Source organism: Taudactylus pleione, unplaced genomic scaffold, assembly GCF_031769625.1.
Source record: "Taudactylus pleione unplaced genomic scaffold, aTauple2 ptg000256l, whole genome shotgun sequence".
Taxonomy (NCBI): Eukaryota; Metazoa; Chordata; class Amphibia; order Anura; family Myobatrachidae; genus Taudactylus; species Taudactylus pleione.
The window spans coordinates 6,158,882-6,173,618 of NW_028284658.1; the positions used below are offsets into that span (position 1 = coordinate 6,158,882).

At 47.6% G+C, this 14,737-nt stretch overlaps 1 protein-coding gene across 6 annotated transcripts in view; it reads right to left on the bottom strand.

Moving 5' to 3' along the window:
- Positions 1–4,946: 4,946 nt before the first annotated feature.
- Positions 4,947–14,737, bottom strand: part of ARHGAP40 (Rho GTPase activating protein 40) — a 100,646-nt gene continuing 90,855 nt past the window's right edge. For all 6 annotated transcript variants that reach the window (XM_088480618.1, XM_088480617.1, XM_088480616.1 and 3 more), the window contains 4 exons: positions 6,770–6,904; positions 6,317–6,477; positions 5,683–5,738; positions 4,947–5,606 (listed from right to left, as the gene is read on the bottom strand). In XM_088480618.1, the coding sequence (XP_088336744.1) occupies positions 5,500–5,606; positions 5,683–5,738; positions 6,317–6,477; positions 6,770–6,904 (459 nt within the window). In that variant the 3' untranslated portion in view covers positions 4,947–5,499. The remainder of the gene's footprint in view (positions 5,607–5,682; positions 5,739–6,316; positions 6,478–6,769; positions 6,905–14,737) is intronic.

The window sequence follows — 14,737 nt, forward strand, 5'->3', positions numbered from 1 at the left end:
GAGCCTGCCTGTTCTAGTCCCTCTCCTCGCTCATGAATTACACTCCGCTAATGGCTAGGAAGGTGCATGAACTAATTGTTTTGCACAAGGTGGACAACTGGGAGGAGTTTTCCATCATGTGCCACGACAGCAAGGGGAACAACCACACCAGCTCCGTTGAGTAACTCCTTGACACGTCCCAACCCTTAATTTATAGTGGTTTATGCGAACAGTTAGCGGCCGGGCAACCGTTCAAGGTCTAGTTTACCGGTAATGATGAGCTCTATGAGAGTTTCGGTGCTGAACATCACCCAGGAGGCGACTACACTATACAGAGGACCTCTCTAAGGACCATTACAATGCGTACCTGCCAGGTGAGCCTCAAAAAGTGTGCACCACACCACCTTTTCTCCAGTCAGACTCCACCTTACACAGACATCACCTCTACCTGTCCCCAAGGCGGCTCCTGCCAAACGTCATGCCAGATACACTTAAGTTAAAAGGAGGAAGCAACTTTAGGATGCAGCAAGGAAATATGCACAGATTAATCCTATGGTGCACCGTGCTGCGGTGGTTAAGTACCAACAAAAAATAACCCCAAGGGGAATCTTGATACTAGCACACTTATTTACTCCAGTGGCATAAAATTAACTAAGCATATAACTTAAGATGGTATGAAGGAAATGAAAATATCTAAGGTCTACCCGGTGAAACCGGGTACATCAGCTAGTATAATATATATATATATATATATATAAAATTATGGGGTGAGCGGGTTCGGATTTCTGAAATCCGAACCCCCCCCGAGCCCCCCCGATCCGAGGCAGATCCGAGTCAGGCTCGACTTTTACCCGCCTGACTCGGATCTGAAATCGAGGCAAAGCGTCATCATCCCGCCTTCCGAGTCTCGCGGGTTTTGGATCCTATATAAAAGGTACCCGCGTCGGCGCCATTTTCTCACTTGGCTGTGGACAGTGAAGAGGGAGGGTGGGAGTTAGGGCTGGCTGGGCTGTGTAGTGTAGTGTAGTGCAGAGTAGTGTTGTGCTGTGCTGTGCTGTGCTGCGCTGTGCTGCTGTTGTCCACTACTTCAAAGTCCATAGGGGCTGGCTGTGTTGTGCTGTGCTGCTGTTGTTAACAGGGGCTGTGTCGTGCTGTGCTGCTGTTGTTAATAGGGGCTGTGTCCACTACTTCAAAGCCCATAGGGGCTGGCTGGACTGTGTTGTGCAGTCAGTTCTCCATAGGGGCTGTGTCCACTCCAAAGTCCTGTGCAGTGTCCCAGTCCTAAAGGGGTGCTGTAGTGTTGTCCAGGGGGTGCTCTGTCCATCAGGGGTGCTCCCCCCAAGTGCTAAAAAAATAATATTTTTTGTGTGTTTGTGAATTGCAGTAGCCGCACGTGCATCAACAAAGGAGCAGCGCCAAGCGTGCGCCTGTGTCCCATAAGTAAAGAGCCGGCTGGCTCATTTCTTAAAGGCTGGTGTAACCCACAAAGTGCACTACTCTCCAGCAAAAATAAAAAAATATTTTCTGTGTTTAGCCGCACGTATATATCAAATCGATATAACATAAATGGAGGACCAAACTTTCACCGATAAAAATAAAATAGAGAAAGATCAAGAACCACTTCCTCCTAGTGCTGAAGCTGCTGCCACTAGTCATGACATAGACGATAACATGCCATCCAAGTCGTCTGCCAAGGCCGATGCCCAATGTCATAATAGAGGGCACATACAATCCCAAATGACAAAGTTCAGGAAAATGACCTTGAAAAAAACATTTAAATCAGCTGAAGAGAAACGTAAACTTGCCAATATGCCATTTACGACATGGAGTGGCAAGGAACGGCTAAGGTCGATCCCTAGTATGTTCATGACTAGTGGTTCAGCTTCACATGACGATGGAAGCCCTCCTCCCACTAAAAAAATCAAAAGAGTTAAGCTGGCAAAAGCACAGCGAAGAACTGTGCTTTCTAAGAAGATATCGCAAATCCCCAAGGAAAGTCCAAGTGTGGTGGTGGTTGCGATGCCTGACCTTCCCAGCACTGGGCGGGAAGAGGTTGCTCTTTCCACCATTTGCACGCCCCCTGCAAGTGCTGAAAGGAGCACCCACAGTCCACTTGCTGATATGCAAATTGAAGATGTCACTGTTGAAGTACAACAGGATGAGGATACTGGTGTAGCTGGCGCTGAGGAGGAAGTTGGCGAGGAGGATTCTGATGGTGATGTGGTTTGTTTAAATCAGGCTCCGGGGGAGACAGTTGTTGTCCGTGGGATGAAAAAGCCCATCACGGTCATGCCTGGGCAGAAGACCAAACATTCCACCTCTTTGGTCTGGCAATATTTCTATCCAAATCCGGACAACAACTGTCTTGCCATATGTACCTTATGTAAAGGTGGAATAAGTAGGGGTAGGGACGTTAACCACCTAGGAACATCCTCCCTTATACGGCACCTGCAGCGCATTCATAATAAGTTACTGTCAAGTTCAGAAACTTTGGCTAAGACCGTAAGCAGTCCATGGACACCTAAATCCTGTTGTCCTGTTGTATCCAAGCGCCTGCAAACCACACCGTCAACTCCCTCCTCGTCAATTTCCTCCTTAGTCAGGATCGGAAGTAGTCCTGCAGGCCATGTCACTGGCATGACTGACTCTCCTATCGGGGATTCCTCCGGAGGATCCTGCATTGCTACGCCTCCTGCTGCCGCTGCTGCTGTTGCTGCTGCTGGGAGTCATTCATCATCCCAGAGAGGAAGTAGGAACACTACTTTTACTAAACAATTGACCCTCCAACAGTCCTTAGCGAGGAGGATGAAGTACGACAGCAGTCATCCTGAAGCAAAACGTATAACTGAGGCCTTGACTGCTATGTTGGTGTTAGACGTGCGTCCGGTATCCGCCATTAGTGCAGTGGGATTTAGACAATTGATGGAGGTAGTGTGTCCCCGGTTCCAAATCCCGTCTAGATTCCACTTCACTAGGCAGGCGATACCGAGACTGTACAGAAACGTCAGAAAAAGTGTCCTCAGTGTCCTGAAAAATGCCGTTGTACCCAATGTCCACTTAACCACGGACATGTGGACAAGTGGAACAGGGCAGACTAAGGACTATATGACGGTGACAGCCCACTGGGTAGATGTATCACCTTACGCAGCAACAGCAGCAGCGTCACCAGTCGCAGCATCTCAGAAATGCCAGCTCGTTCCAAGGCAGGCTACGCTGTGTATCACCGGTTTCAGCAAGAGGCACACCGCCGACAACCTCTTAGAGAAACTGAGGGAAATCATCGCCCAGTGGCTTACCCCACTTAGACTCTCCTGGGGATTTGTGATATCTGACAACGCCACCAATATTGTGCAGGCATTACATCTGGGCAAATTCCAGCACGTCCCATGTTTTGCTCACACAATAAACTTGGTGGTGCAGAATTTTCTGAAAAGCGACAGGGGCGTGCAGGAGACGCTTTGGGTGGCCCGAAAATTTCTGTCCACTTTCGCCATTCAGCGACTGCGTGCCGAAGACTGGAGCGCCAGCAAACACTCTTGAACCTGCCCCGCCATCACCTGAAGCAAGAGGTTGTGACGCGGTGGAACTCAACCCTCTATATGCTTCAGAGGATGGAGGAGCAGCAAAAGGCCATTCAAGCCTATACATCCACCTATGACATAGGCAAAGGAGGGGGTATGCACCTGACTCAAGCACAGTGGAGAATGATTTCCGTGTTGTGCAAGGTTGTCCAGCCCTTTGAACTTGACATACGTGCCAGCTTGAGTCAGGTAATTCCCCTCACCAGGCTTTTGCAGAAGCAGCTGGAGAAAGTGGGAGGGCCCAAGGACAATTCCATCTTGCACCTCTTTTTTTTCTTTGCATTATGTACAGTTTGGGGCCTAGTTTTTCAAACTGCCATCCTGTCTGCCACTGCAGTATCACGCCTAGATGGGTCACGTGTTTGTGCCGCCCACTCGTGTCGCTTAGCATAGTCATCCAGCTACCTCGGTGCAACCTTTTGGACATAAAAACACTATTGTGAGGTGTGAGGTGTTCAGAATAGACTGGAAATGAGTGGAAATTAAGGTTATTGAGGTTAATAATAGCATAGGAGCAGAAAAACCTACAAATTCTGTGATTTTAGCTGTTTTTATGCTTTTTTTTTTTAAAAATACAGATCCAAAACACAAAACCCAGAACCCAGAACACGGAAGGTTGGTTTTGGCAAAACCAATCCGGATCCAAAACACGAAGAAAGATCCAGATCCAAAACACGAAAAGTGGCCGGTGCACACCCCTAATATATATATATATATATATGTACACACACACACACACACACACACACACATATATATCATTTTATTTATATAGCAGTTTTCTCCAATAGGACACTCTCTCTCATTATATATGTATACATACACACACTTACATGAGGGCTGATTGAAAAGTGAGACTGTGTGTGTGAGTGTGTTTGTGTGAGTGAGAGTGAGCTGCTCACACATTCACACAGTAGCTGCTTTTGGGCCCATTTGCAAGCATACATGTATACACGTGCTGGAACGTGAGTAACATAATTATGCAGGTTTCTTGATGTGTTCTAGTATGGCTACAGTCTGATGACTGGCTTGAAGTAGGATGCGGCTGAGAGAAACAGGAACAGCAAATGAGAAGGAGTTAATACTTGCACCTGGTAATCCCCTACCATCCCCTTTAATAAGCCCCATTAAGTGCTTTTTGTTCCCCAGTGTTAGGGGGGCTAATAGATTTCGTAATTACAGTCATTTCACAAAGTTGAACACAGCTGCCAGTTCTAATGAATCAGATACAGTCTTCTATCACTGACTATGGCTTATTTACAGAAATGTAGGTTCCATAAACATGGGGATGATTACAGTATTGGGAATATTTTTCCCCCAAACACACTGTACATAAAAGAATCAGAAACATTTTTATTAGTAAATGTTCAATAAAATCATGTTTAATTAACCTATTAAATACAAATGTAACATAAAAAAGCAAAAATAAAAACATAATACAGAATTAATACATTTCTCTGTACACAGTCCATGAAAAGGGATCTCAAAAACCTGTGCATACAAAACACAAAGTGGAGACAGAGGCCCTCTAGTGGTGGTGATCAGCACCTTCCTGCTTCCATTTTGAACAGTAACCATATGCTCTACACATCCTGGAAAAAACACTTTCCAATGTATTTCGTACTGCAGATGGTGAAGAACAGGATAAACTGCATTTTAGGCCTCTCTCATATACAGATATTAAGGCCTTTAAAGACCCAAGATCAGTTCATCAGATTCCCAACTTGGAAGTTTGTTTTATACACTCCTCTAGGGAGAATATGTTAAGACCGTCTGCCTCATGTCAGAGTATCCTACGTAAATTGAGACTTCAAAAGGTCTTTGCTGAATTCCGCAAGATTCCCAATCTTATTCCTGGACACATTAAACTGGGAAGTCTGTCTCTCCAGGGCTCTGTAATTTCAGTATTGTATACAGTACAGTAACAAGCCCCATAGCTCTATGAAATAGGTGTTGAATGAGGACTGGGTTTAATCACCCATTCTCCGTTAGGATTGGCATTGTACAAGTCCAGCATGTAGGTATCGGGATCCAAACAGTGCTCACCTAGAAATACATGTAATTAAATGAAAGCATTCCATTGTCTCCTGCTACCAACCGTTTAATGTCAGGGCACACTTACCTATATTCCCTCCTACTTCATACAGGTCCACGTTTGGAAACGCAAAGGAACCATTACTGAAAGAGATCGGAAAAGTTTAAATTTGCTTAGTACATTAGTCGTAATAAAACAGAAAAATGCTTATAGTTTCTTCCACTGCACGCAAGGTAAATCCGATTTATTATATTTAGGTTTTCTGATGCACTAGGTTTGTCGTTATTATACATTTAGAAACTAAAGTTATGCAAAACAATAACTTTGTAACCCATGTTGGTCACAGAATAGATGTGCAGTGTCTTTTATTAATCTTTGTTTTCTTACAGTAGTACTATGCTCTTTATAAAAAGTTATCAAAGCCTATACTAATAAGCACGTCACTGATAATTAATGTAGACTGCACTGTTCTACATCCAGGGTTTCTAGCCACAGCACCACACACTTGTTACAATTGTATGTAATGACTAACGATTAATATAGAGAATTGCTATAATGATGACATTACTAGTCCTCATACTGTTCTTATGCTTTTATTACTCCCACATTAGCTGCTACATACAGTACTCTGGAGTATACACACATAAGTGGCAATCCTGCATATATCTGTAAGTGTGCAGCTATATCATACATAAGTCTGACGCAGAAATTAGCCACATACCATTTCATCAGCCCCATAGTGTTTATCATCTGCCAGCTACGTTTTGTGAGATGTTCCTGAAATTTCTTTAAGACATCTGCAGCTTGTAAGTCTTCCTCCAATCGAATGGCCAAAGAGTCATTTAGGAATAGAGAAGCCCGAATCTGTACTTGTTTACAGGGCTGGAATGGTGGTAGGAACAGGAAGTCAAAAATCATGAAATCGCTGGTGGTCTAGGATCACATTTAAACATATCTTTTTAAGTGTATCCATCACTTACACGAGGAGGGTAGCTATTTCATTGATATAAGTAATATTCACAGCCTATCAATGAACTAGGTGACATCATCGAGAGAGTACTGCAGTGATTTCTGCATTACTATGTCCACCACAGTGTAAAATATGCCAGCTTAGTTTATTATGTACCCCTGCCATCAGCATGTGTTATGCCACGTCCGACAAATTTGGACATACCTTGGTCTGATTCTTCTCCGGCCTTTCCTTGTCCAAGTGAATTTTACGTAGGAAGTTTAGTAGCCGGCGGTCATTGAATCTCTTAACACTATTCTCATTCAGCTTTCGTACCTGGGACAGCAAAAAGGTGGGCACCTGTACAATAACAGCAGATTAATTTAACATTAGTCCAGAAAAAAGGACACCCACAAAAAGTTATTACATTTATGTGACAAGGAATAGTTATTACATTTATGTGACAAGGAAGCCAAATTAACTGGCCTAATTGAACAAATGATAATTAAAAAATTTAGTATATTTTTAAAATGCTCTTTTATTTAATATTTGTGAGTATGTGAGTTGGAAGACACATGCATTCTTAAAATCAAGCTCTTTGGCTAAACTGGTGATATGTGGTGGTGACTGAGGCCAGAGGGGATCTTGAATGGAAAGAAACTACAATCAACCCATTAAGTATGTTTACCATACTCCTTCCGGGAAACAGTCAGTCATACCGAATTCCTCCTTCCATACTAGCTTGAATAGCTAGAAGAGGATGAGCAGTACTAACAAGCTCTCTCCTTCTTGGGCTACCAGTGTTATGGAAATCATGCTGCCATTTAGCCATTTAGCAACAGTAGAAGCCAGGGATTGAAGTAGTACTGTTTACAATAATACACATCCCCCTTATTCTAAAACTCCTAAAACACTTATTGTGTTTAAAAATAAAATATACATCCCAATTTTTCTAGCTACTGAATAGTTACCCAAACTTAGAATAATAAAAACAATCCTGTAAAAAAAACTCTCAAAAATTGTTCATACTGTTGTTAATAAATCCCCAAAGTTTTATTTTGGGATCATGATGTGGTCACTTGCTATAAGAGCTTTAATTTTTGAGTGATTCATGAAAAGTTTATTTATTGGCACATCTGAGAAAATCTACAAAACAGTATTATTTCCAGTTCACTTCATTAAAGAAATGCACGTTCCACTGCAGGTGTGTTTGGGGATGAGATTCTACAGACAGTACTTGCTCCTACTTTTGCGCAGGCGGCTCAAGCTTAAGTGGAAAGACTATACATTATTTATAGAGCACCAACAAATTATGCAATGATGTATATTGGAGGGAATCAGTACGGGGTCGGTATGAATGACCGCCGGACCTATGTACGGCGGTTCAAATCCCGATGCCGGAAGACCAGCAGCAGTGAAGATCCCGACAGGTAAAAAATGTAAGTATAACTAACCCTCTCCCCCCCTAACCCTCCCTTAGGGGTGCCTAACCCTAACCTCCCCCCTACTGCCTAACCCTAACCCTCCCCGTAAGTGCCTTAACCTAACCCCCCCGTCCCCGCAGCCTAAACCTAAGTCTTCCGTGGGGGGGGTGCCTAACCCTAACCTCCCCCCGGGGGTGCCCAACCCTAACCCCCACCTTCCCCTAGCCTATCCCTAACCCTCCCGGGGGGTGCCTAACCCTAAGTCCCCCCCGGGAGCCCCTAACCTAACCCTCCCACCCCACGGCTGTCCGCGGCCTGGCTTACCTTCATTCGGTATGGCTTGCATCGGGCTCCTGGCGTAGGGATAATGATGGGCGTCGCAATTTCAATGCCTATTATTAGACCCCTGCCGGGATTGCATAGTCGGGAAGCCAGCGGTCGGCATTTCGACCGTCGGCTTCCTGACTGCATACCAACCAGTACATACACCCACAGTATATAAATGAGCGCAGAGAGGGTGGGCAGGTACTATTTGCTTCTTGGAGGGACCAGGTCAGCTGCTTTGTCCTCAGCAGCGCTGCAGTGGTGCATAGTACAGTGAGCTGCTGAGGGGACCTTCAAATTGTCCCCCTTTGCAGTGTAGCTCAACACCTTCCAAAGTGACCCGACTGGCTGAGCGCTGGGAGTCTGCCAAACCACGCCGGGAATGTGAGTCACATCATTATCATGTGAATGAGAGCGACGTAGTTCAAACAGGGACTCCAGAGAGAGAAAGGATGCACCGTGGGCTGCCAATCCCATAGGCATCCAGCCACATACCACCCCCTTGAAGCTTGTGGCGCTCCCCTGTAACGTACGGATGCGCATAGTATTTGTTTTATACTAGCTGAAGTACCCGACGTTGCCCGGGTTTAAATCTTCAAGTTATTAAGTTTAATTATGTGATGTCCAAATAAATCCAGTGGGAAGCCCAGAACAGGCTACCCAGGTGAAAGTACTGCCCAGCGTACACCAACGGGAGATCCGACCGGGATCTCAACCACCTAGTATGTCTTCTGGGATCCAATGTTACCACTCTGAAGTGTTCATCCAAATCCATCCAGTGGAAGGCCCAGAGGATCAGTGGGTTAAAGTACTGCTCGGCGACCTCCACTGTGAGGTTCGACCAGGACCTCAACCACTCCATTAGGCAGCCCAGACTAATTGCCATCCCTCTGTGAAATTTCATCAAAATCCATCCAGTGACAGGCCCAGAATAGGCTCTCTGAATCAAAGTCCTGCCCAGCGTACACCAACGGGAGGTCCAACCTGGACCTTAACCCCCTAGTATGTCATCTGGGATCCAATGTTACTACTCTGAAGTTTTCGTCCAAATCCATCCAGCAAAAGGCTCAGAACAGGCTTCCTGGGTCAAAGTTCTGCCCAGCTTACACCAACGGGAGGTCCGACCGGGACCCTAACCCCCCCTAAAACCTTACCAGGATCGAAGTGGACCACCTCACCTTGGTTTCATCCCAATGGGTGCAGGGGTGTCCGAATGCATAACAGGAACAAAAACATTAAGAGTTATGGTAGACTTACCTTTAGTAACTATTGGGGTGTGTGTGTGGTTGGAGTGATCCAGTTAAATCTTTAGCTCCCAGGATGCCCGGGCCTCCTCCACATATACCCCGCCCCCAGCCATAGGCAGACAGTTTTGTAAACAAGCCCAAGACAGGCGCAGGAAAGAGGAGAAGGAAGAACATTACTCTCAAGAAACACTCTCCTAGAAGATGAAGGAATCAGTGATCAAGAGAAAAAAAACTACCCAATGAGGCCAGGTGCGTCAGGGTGGGAGCCCTGTGGATCCTATGGCCTTCGAAGAAATAGAGTTAACAAAGGTAAGTCTACCATAAACTCTTAATTTCCATAGGGGATCCACAGGGATATGCTCCATAGCAGTTTTTACCTTAAGTGTGGGGACGCTCCTGAGCATAAAGGAGAATCCGACGCATCCTGAGAGGCAAAGGTATCAAAGCCATAAAACCTGAGAAAGGTGTGGACGGAAGACCACGTGGCTGCCTCAAACGATTGTTCAGCAGAATCGCCACATCCAACCGCCCACAAGGGTCCCACAGACCGAGTAGAATGTGCTGTAACCCTGTTTGGAACAGGAAGATTAGCTTGCGTGTAGGCCTGAGAGATTGTAATGTGGAGCCATTGAGCCAGAGTCTGTTAGCTCCAGCCTCGCTTGTGAAAGCCAAACAACACAAAAAGAGAATCTGATTTCCTCAAGGAATTTGTACGATCCACATAGATCCGAAGGTTGAATGTGGAGGACACCCTGAAAGAATGTTCTGACATCAAGCAGGGAGCAATCCTTCACTGGAACCAGACTGACAGAGCAGAAACCTGAACTCTAAGGGATGCCAGGTGGAGGCCGAGGTCTAACCCAGCCTGCAGAAAGGCAAGCACCTGGGAGACCCTAAAAACTGTAGGGTAATAGCCTCTGGGGGAGCATCATTGGAAGTAAGAATGCCAAACTCTGTAATAGATGCAGACTGAGGCAGTCTTACGTGCCCTGAGCATCGTCTGGACCACAGAGTGAGAGAAACCCCTGGTCTTTAAGAGGGATGACTCAGACAGGCGAGGTAGGTCCGGGTGCCGGCAAGGACTCTGTGCTAGTAAATCCTGCCATAGAGGAAGTGGAAAAGGAGAGTCTATGGAGAGACTCCATAGGTCGGTGAACCAATGTGGGGCTATAAGTATTACCGTGCCGCCTTCTTGCTTGGACTTTCGGAGACCCTCATGAGGAGGGAGATCGGAGGAAAAAAAAGGTATGCGAGATTGAAGTCCCACCTCACTGCCAGAGCGTACACAAAGGCAGCTGAAGGGTCTCTGGTCCTGGACCCGTACCTGGGGACCTTGTAGTTGTGACATGAGGCCATGAGGTCAACGTCTGGCAGGCCACATTTGTCCACCAGGAGTTGAAAGACATTCGGATGGAGAGCCCACTCTCCGGCGTGTATGTCCTGACAGCTTAGGAAGTATGCTTCACAGTTAAGGAATCGAGGATGAACACTGCAGAGATTGCCAGGAGATGACATTCGGCCCACTTCCCGCATGGCTGCCTGAATTCACGTGCCTCCCTGATGGTTGAGGTAGGCTACCGCAGTGGCGTTTTCGGACTGGATTTGGACCGGCCTGCCCCAGAGGATATCTCGTGCCAGGAGTGAGTGCTCTATACACTGCTCGAAGCTCCAGAATGATTTTACTAGGTTGTCCAAGGGATGACGACTGATTACCATGCCCCAACCACGAAGGCTGGCATGGTAATCCCAATTTGGAATCCAGAAAGGGTGACCCTTGTCCAGATGGGACGTCTTTAGCCACCATGAGAGGGAAAGCCAAACCTTTGGAGAGAGAAGGATCATCTGGGACCGGATCAGATGCTTCTGCCCGTTCCACCATGAGAGTATCAGTTGTTGAAGGGGCCTGGAGTGGAACTGTGCGTATTCTACTATATTGAAGTTGAATACCATAGACCCCAGGACCAGCACTGCTGAGTGAATAGACCCTCCAATTGTGGAGCAAGCTGCGCACACGCAAGTGTAGTGTCAAAATCTTGTCTGCTGGCAGAAATATACTCTATATTCGAGAATCTAGGAGTGCCCCCAGATGTATCATGCGCTGTGTCGGAGATAGGGGGGTTACTTTTTCCAAAGGATGATCCAGCTGTGTGTTTGCAGGCAACCCAGTCAGCTGGAGATGGCGTTGTAGCACAAACAGTGAATGTGCCAAGATTAAGAGGTCATCTAGGTATGGCAGGATTCTGACTCCCTGGCGCCTGAGGTGGACCACCATAACTGCCATTATTTTGGTAAAGACCAGAGGGGCTGTTGACAGACCAAAGGGCAGTGCCAAAATACTGGTAATGTTGCTGCAGAACAGCAAACCGTAGGAACCGCTGGTGGGTTGCAGTAATAGATACACGCAGGTATGCATCCCGAATGTCCAGAGAGACCATGAAATCCCCAGGCTCCAATGCCAGGACAATAGATTGTAGAGTTACCATGTGGAACTTAGGCACTCGGATGAATTTGTTAAAGGGTTTGAGATTCAGAATAGGCCAATGAGACCCATTCAGCTTCTGAATCAAAAATATAGTGGAATAAAAGAAAAAAAAAAAGTTCCTCTCTGGGCCAAAAAAAAAACGCATTATCACACCTGAACGCAGCAGGGAGTGAATGGCCTCCTGGAGTGCCAAGGCCTTGATGGGGTCTGATGGGGGACCTGTACAAAAAAATATGAGATATGGTAAGAACTTACCCTTGTTATCTCTATTTCTACGAAGTCCATAGGGTTCCACAGGATACCTTGGGGTATAGGTGTGACGTCAGTCGCAGGGCACCAAAGAGTTAAGCTTTCAGCCTCCCAGGATGCACTAGGTCCCCCTCCTATACCCCGCCCCCGGGCCAAGGCACCTCAGTTAGTTACCAAGCCATAGGCCGGAGGAGGAGAAGGAAGAGAGAGAACAAAGATCTGGACACATACAAGAATCACATTCTCACCAGAGGGAGACGGAAAACCGGTGACCAGAGCAAAGCCCATCTGCAGCACAGGTGCGACAGGGCGGGAGTCCTGTGGAACCCTATGGACTTCGTAGAAATAGAGATAACAAGGGTAAGTTCTTACCATATCTCATATTTTCTACTTCAGGGTCCATAGGGTATCCACAGGATACCTTGGGGATGTCCCAAAGCAGTATCCTTTAAGGGTGGGGACGCTCCTGTGCAGAAAGGAGAATCCGCCGCCCGAAGGAAGCATCCTGAGAGGCGAAGGTGTCAAACCTGTAATACCTCACGAAGGTATGGACAGAAGACCACGTAGCAGCCTTGCAGATCTGAACTGCCGAGGCACCACGTCGAGCTGCCCACGAAGGACCCACAGACCTAGTGGAATGAGCCTTCAGAGAAGGAGGGACCGGTAGGCCTTCATGAAGATAAGCTTCAGAAATAGCCATACGGATCCAGGCTGCCAAAGTTTGCTTTGAAGCAGGCCAACCCTTTTTACGGAAGCCAAAGAGGACAAACAAAGCGTCCGACTTCCTAAACGAAGAAGTGCGGTCAACATAAGTCCTGAAGGCCCGCACAACATCCAATGAGGCCTCACCCACGGAAAGACCCGGTGAGTTAAAGGCCGGAACAACTATTTCCTCGTTAATATGAAACTGGGAAATAACTTTGGGAAGAAACTCGGGCCGAGTGCGGAGCACTGCCCTGTTCCCATAAAAAACCAAGAAAGGGGGTCTACAAGAAAGAGCCCCTAACTCAGAAACACGTCTGGCCGAAGCAATGGCCAGAAGGAAAACAGTCTTAGCTGTTAGCCATTTAAGATCCACTGAGCCCAGTGGTTCAAACGGCGGTCCTTGGAGAGCCCTCAGGACCACAGCCAAATCCCAAGGCGCCACAGGTGGAACAAAGGGCGGCTGAATGCGGAGAACACCCTGCATAAAGGTGCGCACATCCGGGATTGTAGCAATCCTACGGTGAAACCAGACAGATAGGGCCGAAACCTGTACCTTCAAAGAAGCAAGGCGAAGCCCATGATCTAGTCCCGCTTGCAGGAAGGCGAGAATCCGAGACAGACGAAACTCCCGCGGTGCATAACCTCTCGGTCGACACCACTGGAAGAACGTATGCCACACGCGATGGTATATCCTCGCGGAAGACGGTTTCCGAGCTCGTAACATGGTACGCACCACAGAGCTGGAAAACCCCCGGGACCTCAGCATGGCCGTCTCAACAGCCACGCCGTCAAAGACAGCCGAGTCAGGTCCGGGTGAAGGCAAGGACCCTGAGACAGAAGGTCCGGTCGTAGCGGCAACCGCAGAGGAATGTCCACGGACAGACCCTGAAGGTCTGAGAACCAGTGCCGTCTGGGCCACGCGGGAGCTATCAACAGGAGCGTCCCTCCTTCCTGTTTGAATTTCCGGATTACCCGTGGAAGAAGGGAGACCGGAGGGAACAGGTATGCGAACCGGAACGTCCACCGGACGGACAGAGCATCCACCAGAGACGCCCCTTTGTCTCTTGTGCGAGACCCGTACACCGGCAACTTGTTGTTGTGCCGGGACGCCATGAGGTCGATTTCTGGAAGACCCCACCTGTCCACCAGTAGTTGAAAAACGTCCGGGTGCAGGGACCATTCCCCCGGATGAACGTCCTGGCGACTTAGAAAGTCCGCCTCCCAATTGAGCACTCCCGGGATGAAGACCGCTGATATGGCCGGAAGATTGCGCTCCGCCCAAACCAGGATCCGAGAGACCTCTACGAGAGCCGCCCGACTGCGAGTTCCTCCTTGCCTGTTTATGTAGGCCACGGTGGTAGCGTTGTCCGACTGGACCTGCACCGGGCGACCCTGGAGAAACCGCTGTGCCTGCTGGAGAGCATTGAAGACCGCACGGAGTTCCAAGATATTTATTGGAAGCTCCGCTTCTGTCGGCGTCCACCTGCCCTGGAACAAGTGTGGACCCGAAACTGCTCCCCAGCCCCGAAGACTGGCGTCCGTTGTCAACAGGACCCAATTTGGAACCCAGAACGGACGTCCCTTGTTGAGGTGGGTCGTCTGTAACCACCACGTAAGGGACAGGCGAACCTCCTGGGTGAGCACAATCGTCTGGGACTTCAGAGACTGAGTCAGCCCGTTCCACTTGGACAGGATCAGGTGCTGCAGAGGTCTGGAGTGAAACTGGGCGTATTCCACCATGTCGAACACCGACACCATGGAG